The sequence below is a fragment of the Cetorhinus maximus genome, chromosome 22, assembly GCF_964194155.1.
Source record: "Cetorhinus maximus chromosome 22, sCetMax3.hap1.1, whole genome shotgun sequence".
Taxonomy (NCBI): domain Eukaryota; kingdom Metazoa; phylum Chordata; class Chondrichthyes; order Lamniformes; family Cetorhinidae; genus Cetorhinus; species Cetorhinus maximus.
The window spans coordinates 72,034,038-72,057,577 of NC_135900.1; the positions used below are offsets into that span (position 1 = coordinate 72,034,038).

Below are 23,540 nucleotides of genomic sequence, written 5' to 3' on the forward strand. Positions count from 1 at the left end.
AAGCAAACTGTAAAAGCTTCTATAAGTTTGTAAAAAGAAAAAGATTAGTGAAGACAAATGTTGGTTCCTTACAGTCTGAAACGGGAGAATTTATAATAGAGAACAAGGAAATGGCAGAGCAATTAAACAACTACTTTAGTTCTGTCTTCATGGAGGAAGAAACAAGTAACTTGCCAGAAATACTAGGGAACCAAGGGTCCAGTGAGGAGAAGGAATTGAAGGAAGTTAGCATAACTAAAACAATAGTGCTGGAGAAATTAATGTGACTGAAAGCTGATAAACCCCCAGGACCCAGTAATCTACATCCCAGGGTACTAAAGGAGGTGGCCATGGAAATAGTGGATGCATTGGTTGTCATCTTCCAGAATTCAGTAGACTCTGGAACAGTCCCGGCTGATTGGAAGGTGGCAAATGTGACCCCACTATTTAAAAAAGGAGGGAGGGAGAAAACAGCGAATTACAGCCTAACATCAGCAGTAGGGAAAATGCTAGAGTCTATTATAAAGGATGTGATAACAGGAGACTTGTAAAATATCAATGGGATTAGACAAAGTCAACCTTGGATTTGTGAAAGGGAAATCACGTTTGGCAAACATGCTAGAGATTTTGAGGACCTGACTAAGTAGAATAGATAAGGGAGAACCAGTGAATGTGGTGTATTTGAATTTTCAGTAAGCTTTTGATAAAGTCCCACATAAGAGGTTAGTGTGCAAAATTAAAGCACATGGGATTGGGCGTAATATATTGGCATGGATTGAAAATTGTTTAGCAGACAGGAAACAGAGAGTAGGGATAAACAGGTCTTTTCGGAGTGGCAGGTGGTGACTAATGGGGTACTGACGGGATCAGTGCTTGGACCCCAGCTATTCACAATATAGATCAATGATTTAGATGAGGGAACTAAATGTAATATTTCCAAGTTTGCTGAGGACACAAAACTAGGTGGGAATGTGAGTAGTGAGAAGATGTAAAGAGGCTTCAAGATGATTTAGACAAGTTGAGTGAGTAGTCAAATACATGACAGATGCAGTATAACATGGATAAGTGTGAAGTTATCAGTAGTTCAGGAGGAAAAACAGAATGACTATTATTTAAATGGTGCATTGAAAGATTGGGAAATGTTGACGTATAAAGGGTTCTGAGTGTCCTTGTACATCAATCACTGAAAGCAAATATGCAGGTGCAGCAAGCAGTCAGGAAGGCAAATGGTATGTTGGCCTTCATTGCAGGAGGATTTGAGTACAGGAGCAAGGATGTCTTACTGCAGCTGTACAAGGCCTTGGTGAGACCACACCTGGGTAAGGAGACCTTACCTAAGAAAGGATATACTTGCCACAGAGGGAGTGCAGCAAAGGTTCACCAGGCTGATTCTTGGATGGCAGGATTGTCATACGAGGAGAGATTGGGTCGACTAGGCCTGTATTCACTGGAGTTTGGAAGAATGAGAGGGGATATCATTGAAACGTATAAAACCCTGACAAAGCTGGACAGACTGGATGCAGGGATGATGCTCCCCCTGGCTGGAAGTTCTAAAACAAGGGGTCGCAGTCTAAGGATATGGGGTAGACCATTTAGGACTGAGATGAGGAGAAATTTCTTCACTCAGAGGCTGGTGAACCTGTGGAATTCTGTACCACAGAGGGCTGTGGTGAATAAGCTACTGAATGTATTTAAGAAGGAAATAGATAGATTTCTAGACAGTAAAGGCATCAAGGGGTATGGGGAGAGAGCGGGAGTATGGTGTTGAGATGAAGGATCAGCCACGATCATATTGAATGGCGGAGCAGGCTCGAAGGGCCGAATGACCTACTCCTGCTCCTATTTTCTATGTCTCTATGTTTCTAGGCCATTCTAAAATGACAGCGATGTGGGATTTCAATTTGAGGGGATGTTGGGGGGTGCAGTTTCCGGCGTGTGGCCACAATAATGATATACAAATGTATTCAAATTAAGTTCCCGACGTCTGATGGCAGGAAACGTGGCCTGCCATTGATGGGGCGAGGGGACAATTGCTTCCTGGATTTACATCGCCGGGGAACATGCCTAGGGCCTTCTCGCGAGATTTTCCAATCTCGCCGCCAAACATGCCCATCCCGATCGGGTGCGGAATATCCCGGCTGAGCCCCTCCCTGTACAATTGTAGCAAAACATTCCTACTTTTATATTCCATTCCCCTTGCAATAAACAACGACACTCCATTTGCCTACCTAATCACTTGCTGTCCCTGCATGCTAACTTTTCCTGACTCATGTACCAGGACAATCAAATCCCTCTGTACCTCAAGAATTTTGCAATCTCTTTTCAATTAAATAATACGCTCCTTTTCCGTTCTTTCTTCCAAAGTGGATAAGCTCACTATTTCTACATTTTACTCCATCTGCCATTTTTTTTCACCACTCAATTTACTAATGACACAAGTATAGGAAGTTGTGAAGAGTACATAAGAAACCTGCAAAGGGACATAGGTAGGTTGAGTGAGTGGGCAAAAATATAGCAGATCAAGTATAATGTGGGAAAATGTGAATTTGTCCACTTTGGCAGAAAGAATAGAAAAGCAGCATTTTTATTGAAACATAGAAGATCTTGAGGTGACTTGAGAGGGCAGATCCTGAAAGAATGTTTCCTCTTGTGGGAGAGTCTAGAACTGGGGAGACAATTTAAAAATAAAGGGTCCCTCATTTAAGACGGAGATGAGAATAAAGTTTTTCTTTCAGAGGGTCATGAATCTTTGGAACTCTCTTTCTCAGAGAGTGGTGGAGACAGGGTCAATGAATATTTATAAGGCAGAGGTAGACTCTTGACCAACAGGGGTGTCAAAGGGTATCAGCGATAGGCAGTATATGGAGTTCAGGCCACAACTAGATCAGCCATCATCTTATTGAATGGCGGAGCAGGCTCAAGGGGCCAAGTGGCCTACTCCTGCTCCTAATTCGTATGTTTGTATAGCCGCTGTCAAGTAGATTGTAAATAATATCACACAGCCTTGCTTGACCCCGGTTCAGATTTTGAAGGCATTTGTTTCGGAGCTCCCACTCTAGACAGTTGCAGTCATACCATCATGAAGTGAAATAAAATGCAGACCATCATGACATGCAAAGCTCATTTAAAGCCACCGGGGCTATCTATAGACCAAAATCAAATGGACAAAGTCGCCTTCTCTCACAGGATAGTGTTTCTCTTCTTAAGGATGACAATCACCCTTCAGCACTGGAAAGAACATTTTCAACAGCTCCCCAACCGTGATTCCACAGTGGTAGTTGACACTCTTCAGGCTTTCCCCAGTGGTAGGATCCGTGGCTGAACCACTATCGATGGGAGACCTGTAACAGGCAATCACATGGATGAGAAACACCAAAGCCCACAACCCGATGGTATTTCAGCTGAGCTCTTCAAAGCTGGAGGGTTTCTGCTCACATCAACACTCCATGCACTCATCCTACAATTTGGGAGGAGAAAGAACTCCTTCCCTGACTTCAGGAATGCGACAATTGTAACTATCTTCAAGGAAGGAGAAATACTGTGGAAACTATTGAAGTATTTCCCTCTTGTCCATAGCAGCTAAAATCCTGACACGCATTCTCCTGAATTGCCTACTTCCTGTGAGACGCACAGTGTGGGCTTGGATTTTCTTAAGGAACTCTGGCTTAGTCTTTGTTGCCTGACAAATCCAAGAAAAATGTTGAGAACAACATCAGGAACTCTTCATTGCATTCATTGACCTGACCAAAGCATTTGACTCAGTAAATCACGAGGCTCTGTGGATTGTCCTCCAAAAACCTGGATGCAGAAGAAACTTCATCTCAATCCTGTTTGCTGCGTAGCTGGCGGCATGGTGATGGGGATGTTGTGCGGCATGCAGATCACCACAAGACTTGCTAAATGTTCTGTCAAGTACTGCAGGCCCCTCCAAGCAGTCCAGGTAGCAGAAACGTTGCTTAAGCACCCCTATGTTGTCGTATTTTTGTGTGGCAGCATGGCTTTTGTTATAAGCATGTCACTAACATATATGTGGATTGCACACCAGAGCCATGAGCCATTAGATAGTTTTTCTTGTCTAGTAGCCGCCACCTGGTTTGTCAGGCTGTGAAGTTCTGAGAATGAAGGCTTCATGACTGCTGTCAGGATATCTGGTGGTGACCTGTATTGTTCACCGCCTTTGGTCACCCAACAGCCACAAGCTGTGGGAGTGCAATCCTTGCTGGTTAAGGCACATATAAGAATTGACATGCAGCACCTGCAAAGTGATGTGGGTGTAGTTAGTGGCCTCTGCACCATGGGGAAGCCTGCAGTCCTCTCAAAGCCGGGTGCTTGCTCCACCTGCTTCTTTCTGTCAAGAGAGAATGAAATATAGTTGTTCCTCTTGAGTACAGAACCTCAGTGTAATGATTGTAAGTTGAACAATTTCTTCCTGTTATGAGGATCATGTGACTGTATAGACCAATCAGCCCTAAGCACAGGGAATCTTAGGGACGGAGCTTTTTAGCCTTGGCCTTGGAACAAGCATGTAGTCTCCCCTGAAGCCTGTTAATAAAGTTTACTGTTTCTTACAAGAAACCTGTCCTGCACTCTTCAAGTTTATTACACTCAGTGTGCCTCCCTTATGCAACAGCCTGGAAGGAACCCGATAAAAAAAAAGTTCATGGCCAGGGTCAGCTTCACAGTCACTGACAATGCAGTCCTCGCCCTGCTCTGAGATTGCAGTTGTGGCTGCCTTAGTGAAATGCAGATGTCTCTCATGTTGTTCCTTGTTGAGGATCAGGTAGGGCAATTTTTCCATGAACACACTTGCTGCATAAGACCTCCTACTACAAGTCCATTTCTGACACTTCTCCTCCTTCCTTGTTGAGCAGCTTGTCCTCCTCTGTGTGACCTCTGCTCACTCTCCCACTCTTGCTGTTTTCCAAGGGGAATGTCTACTAGCGCAGGACCAAGTCCTTCAACACCTGCCACACCAGCCTTTTAGACTTTAGCAACTGTAAATAATTCTATAAAGTACCAAACACTTAAACAACTCAGCAATATCTAATAGCAATCAAGCTCAGCAATATCTAATAGAAATCAATCAGCAACGAATCCGAAAGTTGTTGAACAATTTAAATAGGGGGTCCTTCCTGCTCTGTTTCAGTTGTGCAAGGCAAAGAGAAAATGTTAGCTGGAGCATTAAGATCCAAAATGAGAGCCCACACCAAATCAGCTCGTTAATTGACATCACAGTCTACTTACTCTTATGTATTTCCAGTGAACACTCCCTATGCTTGTGCCTCCTTCAGCAAACTGGCATCTGACATGGCTGCCAGAAATACACTATATTTGGAGCCAAAATGGCAGCTGTAGCATCAAAAAAAAACAGGTGCTAAGGAAGGAGCCAATATCTTGTTTCTGACTGAGTAAAATTCTATTGTACCAAGTTATTGTTGAAGGGATCCTAATTTTGTATTACAAATCTCCACATTGATAATCTTGCTATCTCAGAAAGAAAGGTAATTCCACATCACCTTCTGGGTTTCTTTGGTGGAAGAAACTGAGAATTACCTTACTTTTTATTGGTCTAGTGCTCATCCACTCAGGCCTACAGTCCACTTGCAAGCCTTAACTCGTACAAGCCAAAAAGCCCCCCCAAGTTGTCCTCGATCTGTGCTGACTCAACTCAACACACAACTTGAGCGTTGCATTTGGGATGCAATATTGAAGGGAGTAAAACAGCAACAGTTACCAGCCCTGATCACTATCTACTGACCACTGTGGATTAGAAAGCATTTTTGTGCGTATGTGCACACGCATGTGTGAGTATAAAGACCAAATTGGACTTATCTGTGATCCACTCCAAATTCGAATAGCTTGGTAGCAACCATGTAGGTTTATAGATGAGCAGTGCTCGTTAGGAAGTACTGGAAGGCTACTGATACCTACGACACCAACCTCATAAAATGTTAGAGTCTTCAGAAGACGAAGGGAAAAGATTGAAATGAAGTAGTGTAGAATTTGCTTAGCTTACTGTCAGCAAGTTAAAGTGTGTAAATGAGAAGATTTCAACATAAGAAAACAGTTTTGCTTGCTGCATTAAAGTATAGATGGTTAAAGCCTCTGTTTTTGCACCCGTTTATGATAAAGAAGCAACATAAGAATAAATAGTTAAAAGAGAGACAAGTGTTTTGGCTGCACAAAAGCAAACATGAATATCAATTGAGCAGTCTACAGGGAGTAATTGTATTTCTTGCTTAACGTTTATGCACTAGTGTGGTCTCATCATGCATCCTCTGGGGAAAGATATACTCCTCATCTGTCCAGCTCTTTTACAACATCCATTCTTCCGCTTTTATCAGTCCTGTCATTCTTCAATGCCTGTGTTATTTTAAAATAAAAAAAGACATATTTGCCTCCACAGAGGTTAATTCTCTTCCCAATGATGGATGCTTTTATTAATTTGCACAGGGCATGGGGCCAAAAATGATCCAAAGATGGCAGTGTTGGCCAAGAATAGATACAATTGGAAATTCTACTTCCTTGCCATTATTTTTGAAAATGAGGAAAGCACATTGGGCAAGATCTTGCCAGCTTCAGGCATCTTACAGAGTACTTCTTTGCTTAGACTTTTTCCTTCGAGTGTGAACAGTTTTTTCAAGCTGTTAATGGTGCATGAGCACACCTAGGCACTAGGGACGTGAGTAAAACGTGGGACAACAGTATGTCCCTTTAATCAATGAAATTCAACTGTTGAGAAAGAAACAAAAGAATGATGGAAAAGGAAGGTGAATTAGATTCAAATCAGGTACAGACAGAGAAGTAAAGAAAAGAAAAGAAGGATTGGATTAAGAGAAAGAAAGAAGTGATATGGATGGAGTGAGTGGTGGTGGGATAACTTTTCCACCTTCTCCTCACCTCTTGGTTGTCTGCACCATGATATGATTTAGAGGAAGTGTTTTAAACCTTTTTGAGTGTTGTGACTTTCAGTAATAAACAGTAAGCAGTATTTTGAGTAAGTTTAAATCAGAAGAAAAGATAACATTTATTCACACAACTCCCCGAAATGTAAACTCAATGAAACCCACTCACTCCCTCATACACACAAACACATACACAAGTCTAGATATTAGCAGAAATACAAGAAGTAAATCGCACGTTCAAATTTCAACCCTTTAAGGTGCACATTTTGCGGGACTGGATGGGTTCTCTCTCGTTCTTTGGATGAACGGAAACCTCTGGGAATTCAGACAAGTTATGGCCAAGTTTCTGTAGAGACAAATATTTGCAGATGAAAGTTAGCCCCTCCTTCTCTCCCTCGCTTACTGGCTGGGCCGACTGGTTCTTGCTGGACAAATGGTCCTTCTTGCCCAGTTGGTTTCTAGACTGACCTGCTGGGTTCTCTTGTGGAGCAATAAGGTCTCGACTCCTATCCAGCTAATTTTGATCTTGTGATGGCAAGTTTCAGTGCCTCCTGTTGTCCACATAATGGTTTGGAGCTGGGGTGATTGATATGTTGTAGGGGAATGATTGATAACCCATCAACATACCAGCTATGATTAGCTCACTGGAAAACTTCATTTGACATTTCATCCTCTTGGCCCTGATAGATGTGGCAGCAATTGCTTGCTAAATCTCTTCCATTGAGCTGATGAGGGTGATCAATTTGCACCTGGAAAACCTATTTATGTTTTGAAGTAACCTCCTAGATATATTGGCTGGGATATTTCATGCCCACCAGTGTCGGGCACGTTCAGTGGCATGAGCGGACTCACGACGAAACCAGTTTGTAATCGTCCGCTCAGCCCGCCAATGGCAGGCCGCGTTTCCCGGCATCAGATGTCGGGAACCTCATTGTAATACATCTGCATATCATTATTAGGGCAGCCTGCCAGAATCGTTCCCCCCACCCAAGCTGGGTCATCTGCCCACAACAGCACATAAGTAACGTGCACCTGGTGGGCTGCACTTCACTCAGGACTTCAATGTTTGATTACCTTGCTTCGGTCAGCACTCGCAATCAACAGCGCCAGGCTTCGCAGACAGCGCCACATCACTTTTAGGGGGGGGCTCACAGCAGGTCTCTACCTACCAGATTAACCATATGTGGGTGGCTTTTCAATGGCTGCAGGGCTAGAGCTTGATTGGTGAAGGGGGAGAAGTGGCCTCAGGCAAGGGAAGAGGCTGCAGAATGAGGATTGTACTGGGGAAGGAAGGTAACCCAGGGTGTGTGTGGGGGGCACATGTTGATCTGTGCAAGTGGCCTCAAGATGGTGAGGGCTGAGGAGGCAGTCTCCAGAGGAGATGAGGCCAAATGAAGATGTGAGGGTACGTGTGAGAGATGTCCCTTGAGTTGGCAATGAGTGAGATGCCAGTGAATGTGTGATGGGCTTGAGTATGTGAGTTTAGAGTGATGAGATGGTTGCCTTACCCTGGCTGCACGGATGAGATCATTTATCCTCCATTTGCATTGGATGGCCAACCTCTTCTGTGCAGCACTGGCACTGATCACCACTGTCACCGCCTTCCAAGCCTGGTTGGTCACGCTGCTGCCCATCCTGCGGCCAGAGTGGGGGTAGAGGACATCATGGCGGGCCTCCACGGCATCCAAAAGCGTTCCAGTGACACGTCACTAAACCTGGGGGCTGCAGTCTTTTTGCCTTTCGTGGACATCTTCTCTGCAGTTGCCCTGGACTGGAAGCACTGAGATGTGTCTGGACTTTAAATATGGTGTCCGGCATGATGAAGCAGCGAGGTAATGGCCTGCCCCCCATTGAAATGGCGTGTTCCCTGGGAATGCATAACTAATGCAGCGGGTTTGGGACAATACGGTGTGAAAACCCGCCATTGTGGTCGTTTTACCCGCTCGCTACCGCACTTAGTGCAAATCTGGGGTGATTCCACCCATTGTCTCAGTTCAAAACCACAAACAGAAGTCACCTGACTTTCTGGCAAAGACTTTGAGAGGGCACATTTTCAAAAGGTCAATTTCAAAAAATTCACACCGCATAAAGTCCGTATCTTGAAAGTTAAGAATATGATATCTTTACCGGGCATGACAAAAGAAAGAAAAAAAAATAAAATGAGAGGTTAATTGGCATTGCATTAACAATTATTGTGACCGTAAAAAGGTACTTAGGCTGTTAGGTTCCAGTCCTAACTTTCTGTAGTGCATTTAATAGGCAATTAACATGCAAATCCTGCAGGTTCTTAAAAATAATGACAAGGCTAAGGGTGAGATGTGATTTGTGCAAAGCCAACAGCAAGTAGCATTAATTGACCAGAAAGTTCTAGAGATTTGCAATTCATGGCATAGCTCATTTTGAGTGTCTGAACTTGCAGGCCTATTTGCATATTAATAAAGGCAGACAGCATTAACACACTGTTATTTTTTTAAAAATGTTATGCAAGAAGAGCCAGTTGGAGGTAAGTCAGGGGGGAGATGGTGTTCAGCAGAAGGGAAGGCGATCCTGGACTTTAGTAGCTCTGGGACAGCACTGTGCTGTTTAGACAGTGAAGAAGACTGTGGATCTGTCAGCAAAGGGAAGGGTCCTCGAATTTGCCAACACTGGTTTTTAACTTTCTAAGGGACCTTTGCAAACATAGAACATGGTGTTTTTTTAATTCTTTCCTGGATCATTGCCTGGCAGTCCATCTCTCTGTCTCAGTTTGTGTCTCTTTCACAGCTGTCTCTAGTAACATGCTTCCATTTCTACCAAGAAAACACAGTGCTAGTAATCAATACCTTTCTGATTGCCTGAAAAGATTTCAGAATTCAGCTCATTTGTTCTTTACTGAGACAGAGAAGTGAATCTGTGTTCTTTTCTCTTCCACACAGCCTCTTTTTTAAAAAAAACCTGTTTTTAAACAGTTTTTGTATCATGTGTAACATTCAGACTGAGACTCGGGGAGAATTTTGCTGCAAGTGTTGGGAACCTGACATCGGGACCATTTCCAGGAGTTGGTCCTGCGCGGTTCTGTCACGTACCCACTGGCTTAATTTTAGGGGGCAGTGTCTAATTACTAGGCTGCCTACGTGTTCACCATCCAGTTAGGGACTGCGGGTGCCTGCGGAGATGGGAGAGCCAACCAGAGCTCCCGGAGCAAAGGACCAGCAGCCCCCATTGTGAAGGCTGTCTGCTGTTGCTCTGAATGGAGCAGGAGAGGGTAGCGCAAGATGGAGCTGTGATAATGATGACACAATCCCTCCTGCCTAGCATTGTCCGGTAGGACCTGTCTGCATGTGAGGCACATCTATTTGTAAACTTTTGCAGGTGCATGGCCTGTTGGTCCTTCAAAGTTAAACCTTCATATGGCTCTCCGACCCCCTGCTCTGCTTTCACCCCCTTTGTGTGGGAGCGCTGCAGACAAAGTGTGTGTCTTCAGCAAATTTGCAATCCGTTCGTAAAATGTCCCCTAATTACATAAATAATTGCCTTAATTATTTGCCCGCCGCTGCCAGGAGTGTTGCCATTACCGGTGCATTCCCGCCTCTGGGAAATGGGCGAGGAGGTGGGAATATGTCAGTGGGCCAGCCCAACACTTTTTTTCTAAATTTCCCAGCCTTGGCACCTGCACTGGACTGGAAAGATTCTGCCCTCAGTCTCTGAACACAAGGATGGATGAAACAAGTGACTGAGCAGTAAACAGCGTAATACAGAAAATTTACATTTCTCTACTCTCCTCGGTGCCTAAAAATAATAAAGATGCCCATTGAGTCTCTGAACATGAGTTTAAAACATGAACACATATCATGCACCTTGGAACATGATATAATTTCTAGAACTGACCAAGCTCGTCCAGTTAGCATCTAGTTAATGTGAAGAGCTCTTCTCTGGCTGGACAGCTGAGACTGAGTCTCCAGAAGCACAAGCATCCCAAAATCCAGAAATAATGAATGAATGCATTTCCTAATTACATCAGATCAACAGGCATCCACAGAAAGCTGCCTTCATCAGACCAATCTGTGGCATCGGCCAATGAGTCTGCTGCCTGGTGGCTAGATTATACAATTGCAGGGCAATTCCCGCACAGACTGCCCCACTTAAAAGGATAATTCATATTCAAATTCAGTGTCAGATAAAAGGGTACAAATAAAAATACTACAGGTAGGCATGGGGTAAAATTCTGGTTTGATATCAAAACAGTTGATAAAATAACCATACCTGATTTATCTGTATTCCATAAGCCCAGTTTTGAATATATGGTTAACCCATTTTATTTCTCCCACAGTCATCCAAAAACTGCACTGTGGCGATGGCTCCATCACTAAGACTGCCTGTTTCCACCTCCTAACATTGCCTGACTTTGCCCTTGCCTCAGCTTATTTGCTGCTGAAACCCTCATCCATGCCGTTGTTACCTCGAGGCTTGACTTTTTCAGCACAGTCCTGGCTAGTCTCTTACACTCTACCCTCCGTAAACCTGAGGCCATCCAAAACTCTGCTGCCTAAATTGCACCGTCCCCTTCACTCATCACCCTTCTGCTCGCTGATCTACATTGACTCCTGGTTAAGCAATGCCTTGATTTTAAAATCCTCTTCCTTGTTTTCAAATCCCACCATGGCCCTGCTGCTTCCTATCGCTGTAAGAAATTTTCCTTCAGCCCTATAACCCTCTGAGATATCTGCATTGGTCTAATTCTGGCTTCTTCAGTATTCCTGATTTATCGCTCCATCATTGGTTGCTATGACTTAAACTGCCTAGGCTCTAAGCTCTGAAGTTCCCTCCCTAAACCTCTCCAACTCTCAACCTCTCTTTCTTCCTTTAAGATGCTCCTTAAAGCCTATCTCCCACCAAATTTTTGGCCATCTACCCTAATATCACCATATGCAGTTCAATGTCTAGTTTTGCTTTAAAATGATCCCGTGAAGCACTTTGGGATGCTCTGTTATGTTAAAGGCATTATATAAGTCGTTATTGTAAAAACTTAAATTCCCTTCCTCCTGCTGCTGTCATCTTCAATCTCTGTGGATGCCTCACTCAATTCTGCCTGAGTGACCTCCAGCCAAACCTCCTCTCTCTACTCCCCAGACATCTGAACACTGCTTTTGCATCACTGCTCCACCATTGACCCCAGGTCTTTCAGACACTATCTTCCTCTCTCCTGGCATTCTCTCCCAAATCACTTCACTTCGATCTGCGCCTTCCGAAAATTTCTAAAAACCGTTTCTTTGAATGTGCTTCATTCTTCCCTTCTTCCACCCTGCTGCTTGGTGCTCATTGCCATCTTGTGAACCATTCAGTGCCCAGTCACTTCAAGGACATCCTCTAAGAAGTGAAGTGGGAGTCTGCACTTTGTAATCTTCTTTTCGCCCCTACAGTGGTCTGAATTTACTTCATCTGCCAGCATTTTTCCTAAGACCTGGGGTGTGTACATGCAGAATATTACAGAGGAAAAGAGGATGCGAAGACTCACTGTCTTTCTTCAAATTCCTTCCTTGTACCTCACATTTTCTTCTCTTTCAGTATCAGCTGTGGCTCAGTGGACAGTACCCTTGCCTCTGAATCAAATGGCTGTGGGTTCAAGTCCCACTTCAGAGACTTGAGCACATAATCCAGGTATTACTTTAATCACAGGAGAGATGCAGGTGCGAGATCCTGATCATAGAGAATTCTGCTTATCAAATGAGTGCCTGAAGTGAGCAGCTTATACTCCTCTCTTTTACAACTAAATTGGGCTCAAATGTGTCTTCAGAAGCACGTATGCTGTTTACAAGAGGAATTTCTGACGCTACCCTCACTCAGCCACACTCGGGTCCCTGAGCTAAGGAACCTTGAGAAGCCAAGTTTAGTTCTCATTAACTGAAGTCTAAACTCAAAGCAGTCCTGTGTTCGGTATATTGATCCCAGTTGTATATTAATCCCTCCTCCTACACCAATTAAATTTATGTCATTGCCTCTTCAATGTGTTTTATTATCAGATTCAGTCCAGAGATGAAAACAGAGCGCCATCCTTTTGTGTACCTGCCCTTTGGTGCTGGACCCAGAAGCTGTATGGGAATGAGAATGGCGCTGTTGGAAGCCAAGATTGCGCTAGTGCGGATTCTGTATAGTTATAGTTTCCAGACCTGCCCCGCAACACAGGTATATAGCATTTAGTTCTGTCATAGCATATAACTGGGCTTTGTTTATTCAATAGTAGAGAGATAGCGTGTGAGTTCTAGATGCAGAGTCTTTACCCACAGATTTATTAGAGGAAATCATGCTCACAGTACATGGTGTGAAAATTATGAGAAAAGTAACTTCAGGATGTAGGGACTGTATGGTTCCAGAGCATGAACACTGGCTTTTCACTAGATGTGCAAGGGAATAGGCACTAGTCTGTCACTGGCTGCAGTGGGTTAGACACTGACTCTTGGATGCAGGAAGTTAGATGCTAGCCTTTCACAGGCTGTGGGGGTTTAAACACAGGCTTTTCACTAGGTGTTGGGGCTTAAACATTCTCCGTTTAATGAGTTAGACACTGGCCTTTCACTGGTGCAGGAGTTAGACGCTGGCTCACTGGCTGCAGTAAGTTCGATAGCGGCCATTTACTGGATGAAGTGCCTTCGACACTGGACTTTCATTGGGTGTAGTGGGTTAGACATTGACCTTTCACTGGGTTTCAGGAGGTCAATAACTCTATCAGAGAGTCCATGGGACAGTTATACACATTATTGAGATGGGGCAGATGTAGAGGAACTTGTACTCTGCGTCTAACTGTGCTGTACCTAACCTAGGACTGTTTGCTGCTTAGGCAGAGCGCCTGAAATGGATGTCAGCATCAATATACCTCACTTGATCAAGTACAGAAGGGAGCACTTAAAAAGAGTACACGGAGACCAAATGATTGAATTAAAATCACAGATAAATTCCTTCCATTCAATATTTGCAGTAACAGCAAGGTGCAAGGAATCTTAAATCTTTAGCCTGGAATAAATTATTAATGGTAGCTTCATCTCTCTGAGGAAAAAAAACTTACTTCAAATTGCTTGCCTACCATAAAATATTAACAGCTTAATCTTCTTTGGTGGATTGTGTTAGGACAGTCAGCAGCTGCAACAGGAGTCGCAAATCTCATAATATCCTGGGAGATGTCAAACTGTGAAATTGCTTTACAGGTTCTTCCACAGGTTAAAGGTGTGGCGTTGGTATGGAGTGTGGCTATCCTGATGTGTACACCCTTACTATTATGGCCAAGCCTGTTTTAAGATGTATAGTTTGCTGCAGATGTATGGATGTGAATAATTCATAATCAACATGCTGTGCAACTCTACAGCGATTACACCTTTCCAAAGGAATGCATGTCTTCTGCATTAGTACCCAGCTTGAAGATATAAGAACAACCTTAAATTTGGCAGGAGCAATCCTCTTCTCTGCTCCCATATTTTTCTATCTCTTAGTTTCGAGTGGAGGGCACAGACATAGAGCAAGGTGCTGGGGATCCCTGGCATGGGCAAGTATGAGGTTGCTATCCTCATGACCTCACTCACCAGGCTCCTGCCAATTCAATAAGCTGGCTTGGATCCAAGACTACCAAGTTGGCGATGCCATAGGCTAAAAGAGTTGACTACAGAGCGGCCCAAAAGGAGCTATGTACCCTAGTTCAGAAATAACAAGCAGACAAAGAATAGCCCCCTTGAACCTTCTGAGAGTACACAGCCTTACAGCTTGTCTGTGTACAACCTTTGACCCTTAACCAAATTACAGCTCCACCCAAGTTTATTGCGACTTGCATTAACATGCAAGTTTCCATGCGGTAAAAGCCTCAGCTGAAGCCCACTACTGATAATTTGTATTCCATTGACTGCAAGGCTATTTTCCAGCTTTATGCTTGTGATGGTTGTCTCGGTCAGGACCATTTCCCCATTACAGGTTAGGTCATCAAAAGCTGGAGGAAGGAGAAAGGAACCTCTGATTTAACCATCAGTGACCGTCACAAGGTGACATTCTGCCCAGCTTACCTATTGAAAGAAGCAAAGCAGAGGACCATGTTTGTTTGTAACAACTAGTTATAATTTATATCAATGACTTGGATGAAGGGACCGGATGTAAAGTTGCTAAATGTGCTGATGACACAAAGGTAGGTAGGAGAGTAAGTTGTGAAGAGGACCTAAGGAGCCTGCAAAGGGATTTAGACAGGTTAAGTGAATGGGCAAAAATTTGGCAGATGGAGTATAATGTGGAAAAGTGCAAACTTGTCCACTTTGGCAGGAAGAATAAAAAAGAGGTATGTTATTTAAATGGAGAGAGATTGTCGAACTCTGAGGTACGGAAGGATCTGGGTGTCCTGGTACATGAATCACAAGAAGTTAGCGTGTAGGTTCAGCAAATGATTAGGAAGGCAAATGGAACATTGTTGTTTATTGCAAGGGGAATGTACTGAATATTGGTGAGACCACATCTGGAGTACTGTGTACAGTTTTGGTCTCCTTATTTAAGAAAGGATATAAAAGCAATTCAGAGAACGTTTACATGACTGATACCTGGGATGGGGGTGTTACCTTAAGAGGAAAGGTATAACAGGCTGGTCCTGTATCTATTGGAGTTCAGAAGACTGAGGTGATCTTATTGAAACATAAGATCCTGAGGGGACTTAACAGGGTGGATGCTGAAAGGATGTTTCCCCTTGTGGGAGAGACTAGAACTAGGGGACACAGTTTAAAAATAAGGGGTCTCCCATTTCAGACAGAGATGAGGCGAAATTTTTTTCTTCAGAGGGTTGTGAGTCTTTGGAACTCTTTTTCCCTAGAGAGTGGTGGAGGCAAGGTCATTGAATATTTTGAAGGCAGACGTAGATAGATACTGGACTAATAAGGCAGTCAAAGGTTACCAGGGGTAGGTGGGAATGTGTTGAGGCCACAATCAGATCAGCCATGACCTTATTGAATGACGGAGCAGGCTCGAGGGGCTGAATGGCCTACTCCTCTTAATTCATATGTTGTATGTATGCTCGTATTAATCCTAGAGTGCAATTCCTCTACCATTGGCAAAGCAACTGAGAGAAGATGAGGAGAATTTTTTTTATTACAGCAATTTCTTCTGATCTGCATATACAGTTGAATAGGGAAAGGTTTGCAGGGCTCTTGGGAAAGAGCCGGGTACTGGAACTTAGAGCCAGCAGGGGCACAATGGGTTGAAAAGTCTCTGTATGTTTCTATGTTTTTTACTTGCAAACTGTCGAATTGTGTGAGTTTCACAAGGTCCTCCGGTGATGGTCAGAGCTGGACTCACATAACCCCCTGCCCCTGGTGTTCAGCCTACGATCGGTGATCACTTGCTCTTCTTTTCAGATTCCGGTGCAGATAAGATCGTTTGGCGCTCTTGGACCGAAAGAGGGAGTGGTCCTCAAAATTGTACCCAGAAGTGGTTAAACTCATGGGCGTGGCCAATTGTTTCAGCTGCCTTACTTAATCAATGAATCTGACTGATGATCAAGACTTTCTTGACGATTAACCAAGGCCCTGGACTCGGGTGTAAATGGGAGATGGAAGTGCTCCTATTGTGAAGTAATTTGTTTAGTCCTCAATTAGCATGGTTTGAATTGATTTAGGTTAGATTCAGAAAATAATGCATTGTGATTGAAGATTAATACAGAAAATAACAAGCACCAGCAGACTGGAGGAAATGTTATAACATACAAAATATTATAATGGATGTTCAATGTGATTATGCAATATTAAAATAAATCTCCTATCTTTGCACTCTACCTTAAGTCACTTGAGTTCTTATGTCATTTCTATAGCATCTTTCACAACTTCAGGCCGTCCCAAAGCACTTTGGAGTCAATAAGTACTTTTGAAGTGGAGTCACAGTTGTAATGTAGGAAAAACAGCAACCAATTTGCTCACAGCAAAGTTCCACAAACAGTAACATGACAATGACCAGCAGATCATAGCAAGTTGCTGCATAAAAATAATTCTCGTTCTTTTGCCTATTATCATAAACAATCTAATCACATAGAATTGAAGTTCGGACATTCCAAATTTCGCTCCAAGATTGATAGAATTGTCCAGCTATTTGCTGACTCCTGTTCGTAATTCCACACAAATGCATTTACCTTGACACCTTTAGTACTGTTATTTGGCTGTGTCGAACCAAAGCACCCTTAAGCACTCTTAGAATTGAGTGTCAAATGAAATACGTACAAGAGCCAGCTTTCTTTTAAAAACAACTTTGTAGTCTCAAAAACCATTATGAAGGTAAACCACATCCAAATGGAGAATTTTAAAATGTGATTGAAGTCCCAAAACAACAACTGAAGGATATCTTGGTTTGTGCTGTAAAATGCAAACACAGTTACAGTTCAGACAAAGCCCAGACTCAGGAGGACAAGAAGTAAATCTCCTTTGCAAACTTGGCAAGACAAAACTAGCCGGCACTCTCAAGGACACCATTGCAGCCACGTTACAGAGTGACCGGTACATCTATAGCTATCAAGCGACGCCCAAAGCCTTCCCAATATTCATTTATGTCTATCCATTTTATCGGGAATGCAAAATACTAAGAGTGACATAAGACAAATCTTTTTGCCAAACACAGTCTGCGTAAATTCAAACTAAGTTAGGAAACCAGAAAGCTATCTGATTTTATTGCACACATCCCCCAGCATAAAGAACAACTTACTTCCACTACATTTGGTGACCTGGTTTGCCTCTCCAAGTCATTGCCCTGTGGTTTCACCCTCTAAGAAATCCAAAAGGAACCCAACTCTTGGGAGGCCATCTTCATTTCACAAAACTGATTTTTTTTTAAGGCATTGTGTTGCCAGGGCTGTGACATTTTCATTAAAGCACAAAACCCGAGACATTTGTTGCAGAAATTGATAACAGTTTGTCTTTGTAATCCTCCAGGAACAATTGCATTAGCCATTTCAATAACACAACAAAAGCTCAAAGATTTCCATTGTCCCGACTATCATAGCAACTGCTTAGTCTTGGACTGGTTGCCTGGTGTAGTTCTGGATTCCCCCACCAGTCCCACTGAGCATGTCTGCATGTCTTAAAGCAGCAACATACTGGGTTCATGTTTCAAGGGACTCTCAGATCACAACATGGAAACTATACAGACACACGATTTACCAGTCTGTTGTTATCAAACATTTCAATCCCTCTGACTCTTATTTGTATAATATTCACTCGTTAAGTATTATGCTCGAACTCTGTGACTGTTTTGGGCATACTCCAGAATCTAGGCTGGTGCCCAGTCATGTCGCCTCTCAGTCCAGCCATCAAGTTTGTAGGATGATTCACAGAATAATAGAATGCTTACAGCATGGAAGGAAGCTATTGAGTCCATCATGTTCATGTCAGCTCTCTGGAAAAGCAACTCAGCTGGTCCCATTCACCTGCCTTTTCTCTGCAGCCCGGTAAATCTTCACTCTTCAGATAATTATCCTGTGCTATTTTGAAGGCTTTGTTTGAATCTGCTTCCACCATACTTCCAGGCAGTGCCAGTCCTAACCACTCACCATAAAAACATTTTACCTCATGTTGCCTTTAGTTCTCTTACCAATCACTTAAATCAGTGTCTCTATGCTTTCTCCATTGGGAACAGTTGCTCTATTTCTAATCTGTCCAGACACCTCATTATTCTGAACACATCCATCAAATCTCCTCTCAGCTTTCTCTTTTCTAAGGAAAATGACCCCAGCATTTCCAATTATTTTTTATTCCTTCAAGGGATGTGATCACCGCTGACTAGGCCAGCATTTATTGCCCATCCCTAATTGCCCTTGATAAGATGGTGGTGAGCTGCCTTCTTGAACCGCTGCAGTCCCTGTGGTGTCGGTACACCCACAGTGTTGTTAGGGAGGGAGTTCCAGGATTTTGACCCAGCGACAGTGAAGGAACAGTGATATATTTCCAAGCCAGGGCTTTGAGTGGCTTGAGGGGGAAATTACAGATGGTGGTGTTCCCATGTGTCTGCTGCCCTTGTCCTCCTAAATGGTAGCAGCCGTATTTTAGAAGGGGCTATCTAAGGAGCTTTTGTGAGTTCCTGCAGTGCACCTTGTAGATAGTACACACTCCTACTACTGTTCACCCGTGTGAGTGAATGTTTGTGGATGAGGTGCCAATCAAGCAGGCTGCTTTGTCCTGAATGGTGTCAAGCTTCTTAAGTGTTTTGGGAGCTGCACTCATCCAGGCAAGTGGGGAGTATTCCATCACAGTCCTGACTTGTGCCTTGTGGATGGTGGAATGGCTTTGGGAAGGCAGGAGGTGGCTCACTGCAGGATTCCTAGCCTCTGACCTGCTCTTGTAGCCACAGTATTTATATGGCTAGTCCAATTCAGTTTCTGGTTAATGATAACCCCCAGGATGTTGGTAGTGGGGAATTCAGTGATGGTAATGCCATTGAATGTCAAAGGGAGATGGTTAGATTCTCTCTTGTTGGAGACAGTCAATGCCCTTGCCACTTGTCAGCCCAAGCCTGGATATTGTGTAGGTCTTGCTGCATTTGGTCATGGACTGCTTCAGTATCTGAGGAGTTGCAAATGGCGCTGAACATTGTGCAATCATCAGCGAACATTCCCACTTCTGACCTTATGATGGAAGGAAGGTCATTGATGAAGCAGCTGAAGATGTATGGGCCGAGGACACTACCCTGAGGAACTCCTGCAGTGATGTCCTGGAACTGAGATAATTGACCTCCAACAACCACGATCATCTTCCTTTGTGCTAAGTGTGACTCCAACCAGTGGAGAGTTTTACCCCGATTCCCATTTACTCCAGTATTGCTAGGGCTCCCTGATGCCACACTTGGTCAAATTCTGCCTTGATATCAAGGGTAGTCACTTTCACCTCACCTCGGGAGTTCAGCTCTTTTGTCCATGTTTGAACCAAGGCTGTAATGAGGTCAGGAGTTCAGTGGCCTTGGCGGAACCCAAACTGGGCGTCAGTGAGCAGGTTATTGCTAAGTAAGTGTCACTTTATAGCACTGTTGATGACTCCTTCCATCGCTTTACTGATGATGGAGAGTGGACTGAGGGCAGTAGTTGGCCGGGTTGGATTTGTCCTGCTTTTTGTGTACAGGACACACCTGGACAATTTTCCACATTGCTGGGTAGATGCCAGTGTTGTAGATGTACTGGGGCAGCTTGAATCATCCACTCAGCACTTCTGGCTGAAGATTGTTGCAAATGCTTCAGCCTTATCTTTTGCACTGATGTGCTGGGCTCCCCCATTTTGAGGATGGGGGTAATTGTGGAACCTGCTCCTCCAGTGAGTTGTTTACTTGCCCACCACCATTCACGACTGGATGTGGTAGAACTGCAGAACTTAGATCTGATCCATGAGTTGTGGAATCGCTTAGCTCTGTCCACATAATTAAAGTCCCTCATACCTGGAACCATTCTTGTAAGTCTTTCTAGCAATCTCTCTCAAAATCTTCAAATCCTTTCTAAAGTATGGTGCTCAAAATCGGACACAAAACTCCAGTTGAGGATGAACCAGTATTAAAAAATTACCACAACTTCCTTGCTTTTGTACTCCATGCCTCTATTTATAAAACCCAGGGTCTACTTGTCTTGTTTAGCACTTTCCCAATCTGCCCTGCTAACTTCAAAGATTTTTTCTCAGTTGGTGGATACTCCACCCTCCCCTTATCACGCCAGAATTTTTCAGCTCCTCACGCCGGTGGGATTTTCCGGTCCCGCCGATGCAAATAGAGATTTCAATGGCTCACCAGCCCCGGTGCAGGGGAACCCTCCATGGGGTGCTGGAAAATTCTGCCATTGTCTTTGGGTGGTGGAGGGCGGAGGTGTGGGGGATCAGGAACAGGGATTGCGGCTTTCTACTATGATGATTATTAAGTTTGCAGACTTTCAGGGGGACCCCACATATGATTGGAATATGCTCCCATTGGAGCAATTGAAGACCACCTGGAGAATTCAACCTGAAGATGTGGCTATTAGTTGCTTTTAGAGGTTTTAAATCCTTTGGAAGCAAGCCACAGGGATACCAGCCTTTCTTCTGGACTGGGTGGTGGGAGAATGGAGCAGCAGCAACCGAGTACTTTCACCTTCCATGACCCAAGACTCATCAACCAGAATGTCTTGCCTTTTGGGTATCGGTGTTGGGAGGCAATGCCTCTAGCCCACCAAAGAAACCATTTGAATCCCATCAACTAGTACTATGCCTGTTTCATTAATCCTCCTGCGGTATCGTGTCAAGTTTTGATTCTTTTCGCATCTTTCTTGGTCTCTGTGCATTTTGCCAGACGTTTGTGTTTCTCCTTTCTTCTCCTGTAGATAGTCCGTTGGATCAAACAACCAGCAGAGGCTTCATGTTTCCATTACCCACACAATTATCAGACACCTCAGATCTACATCGGTGTAGGTTTTTTTTGCAATTTACTTCGTAATTATGTACAATTTGACACAAATTAAGTGTTTCAGTCGTAGATGAATTTAAGGCAAACCTAGACAACCTCATAATGGAGAATGGAATAAAAGGATATGGTAATCAGACAAGATGAAGTAACAAAGAAAAAAATAAACATTTGCATTTCTGTTGCCTTTCACAGCCTCAGAACACAGTGAAGTGGCCACAAACGTACTTCTGACGTGTAGTCACAGCTTTAATGTAGAAAGCACAGCAGATCATTTGTATATACCCAAATGCCACAACCATTAATGCAGTAATAATACATAAGAGCACAAGAGTTAGGAGAAGACCATATGGCCCATCGAGCATGCTCCGCCACTCAATACAACCATGGCCGATCTTGGGCTCCGACTCCCTTTCTCACTCGCTCCCCATGTCGCTTGATTCCCTGAGGGACCAAAAGTCTGCCTTATCTGAATGTTTTTAAGGCTGGAATCGACAAATTAAAGCTGGGATAGACAGGGCCAGACAATCTGTTTTTGATGTTGGTTAAGGGATAGATATCGGCTAGAAATCTAGGAAAGGTCCCATACTGTCCTTCAAAATAGTGCAATGGAATCTTTTATGTCCAACTGAGTGGTCATTTGAAGAAGAGCAGGGGAGATCTACCCAATATATCATGACCAATACTTTTCCATCAACTAATATCAACAACACAGAAGGCAACAGGGAGAAAGGAAGGGAACAGAGAAAAAAAAGAAGAAATGGAACAGAGAGAAAGGGAAAGAGAGAAGTAGCAAGAAGAGAGTCAAAAGCATGGTCAGAGGCTGGTCTGTTGTATTCAGCTTTTCTTTTCCGGTGTAATATCTCAAACTTGTGCATAATGCATGTGTTCACATTGTATCCCGGTTAGTGCTTCAAATTTCATATTCATTAATCAGTAACAATTTATAGCTGAAAGGGCTCAGAACCTACAAATAAATCATCAAGGAAAGTAGATGGGTGGACAGAGAGCAGCGATAGTAACGTGCATTTACATCACACCTGTTTCAAAGGGTGTCCCAAGATATTTCACCAACAGGCATAAGGACATTGAGTCAGGGAGGGGGAAATTAAACATGTCGACCCAGGGGTTGGTGGTAGAGTTGTGTTTTTCTGAGGTTTCCCAGGCTGGAGAGATGGAGAAGGGTAGCCAAACGGCAGGCTGTGAGTGCCAAACCCCAACAAACCAAACTTTGAAGCCCCAATGGTTCACTCCAATTTGTGCTTCATTTGTTATATGCTGATTTGCCAAATTTGAATATTGCAAGCCTGGAGGTTTGGAAGAAAGGTTTTGCTTAGCGCTCGGTGTATAAATCCAGCATCATAAAAAGAAATATCTTGCATTTAAAAACATCTTTCATGAAGCTGGGCAGTCCCAAAGTGTTTTTACAGCCATTGAAGTACTTCTGAAGTGTTGAGACTAATGTAATGTATACATGCCAGGAATACCAACGTGTGTTAGCATACCAACTTGAGACCAATACTAGTTAATGTGTCAAGAAAATAAGAAATTCTAATATTTTTCTTCTGGTAATAACCCTAACATATTTTCTTATGTACTGGAAGTCAGGCTGTAATCGGATTAAGAGTGAGGGTGACAGCAAGGGTCTGAAGTCAACATTAACAGGGTTTTTTATATGTTAATGAACCAAGAGGAACTTCAATAAGAGTCTTATATGAAGCAATAACAGGAATAGCTTTGACTTGAGTTGTTTTAGTTCAAAGGGGGATATACTCAGGTTTTAAAAAGGTGTGAGAAATATGTTTGTTTTTACAAGTCGAGAGATAAAGAACAATTTAATGAATTCCGGGAAGGAAGCATTTCCGAAGAGACTGGTTGAGATAATGGAGAGATCAAAGGGAAGAATGTATTTAAGGAAATACTGAAGCCTCTCTGAGGGGGTAGCTGGTCAGAACTCCCAGAAGACAGTGTGAACAAGGCCAGACTGAAAGAACCAGAAGCTGCCAACCTCAGAAGACACCCCGAGGAAAAAGCACTGTGTGGTAAAAATTACTGGATTTCTATAGATTCTAAAATCTTTAAGGATAATTGCTGAACAGAAATAGGGAAGGCTAGCTCTGAGGGTAGTTAAGTTAAGGTTTGTGGAACTGTTTTAAAGTACTCTTTACCATGTGAAGTCATATGTGTGTTTAAGTGTAATTGTTTTTTCTATATTCTTTTAGTAAATGTTTACTGTAAAATCATCACAAGTAGTTGGGGACATCATTTCCT

General features: G+C 43.3%; 1 protein-coding gene across 5 annotated transcripts in view; it reads left to right on the forward strand.

Moving 5' to 3' along the window:
• The window catches only part of tbxas1 (thromboxane A synthase 1 (platelet)), a 242,859-nt gene extending 226,185 nt beyond the window's left edge, over nucleotides 1–16,674 (forward strand). For 4 of the 5 annotated variants that reach the window (XM_078568528.1, XM_078568527.1, XM_078568529.1 and 1 more), the window contains exons 13-14: nucleotides 12,884–13,046; nucleotides 16,235–16,674. In XM_078568528.1, the coding sequence (XP_078424654.1) occupies nucleotides 12,884–13,046; nucleotides 16,235–16,315 (244 nt within the window). In that variant the 3' untranslated portion in view covers nucleotides 16,316–16,674. The remainder of the gene's footprint in view (nucleotides 1–12,883; nucleotides 13,047–16,234) is intronic. The other variant, XM_078568531.1, reaches the window with a different exon arrangement.
• Nucleotides 16,675–23,540: the final 6,866 nt, after the last annotated feature.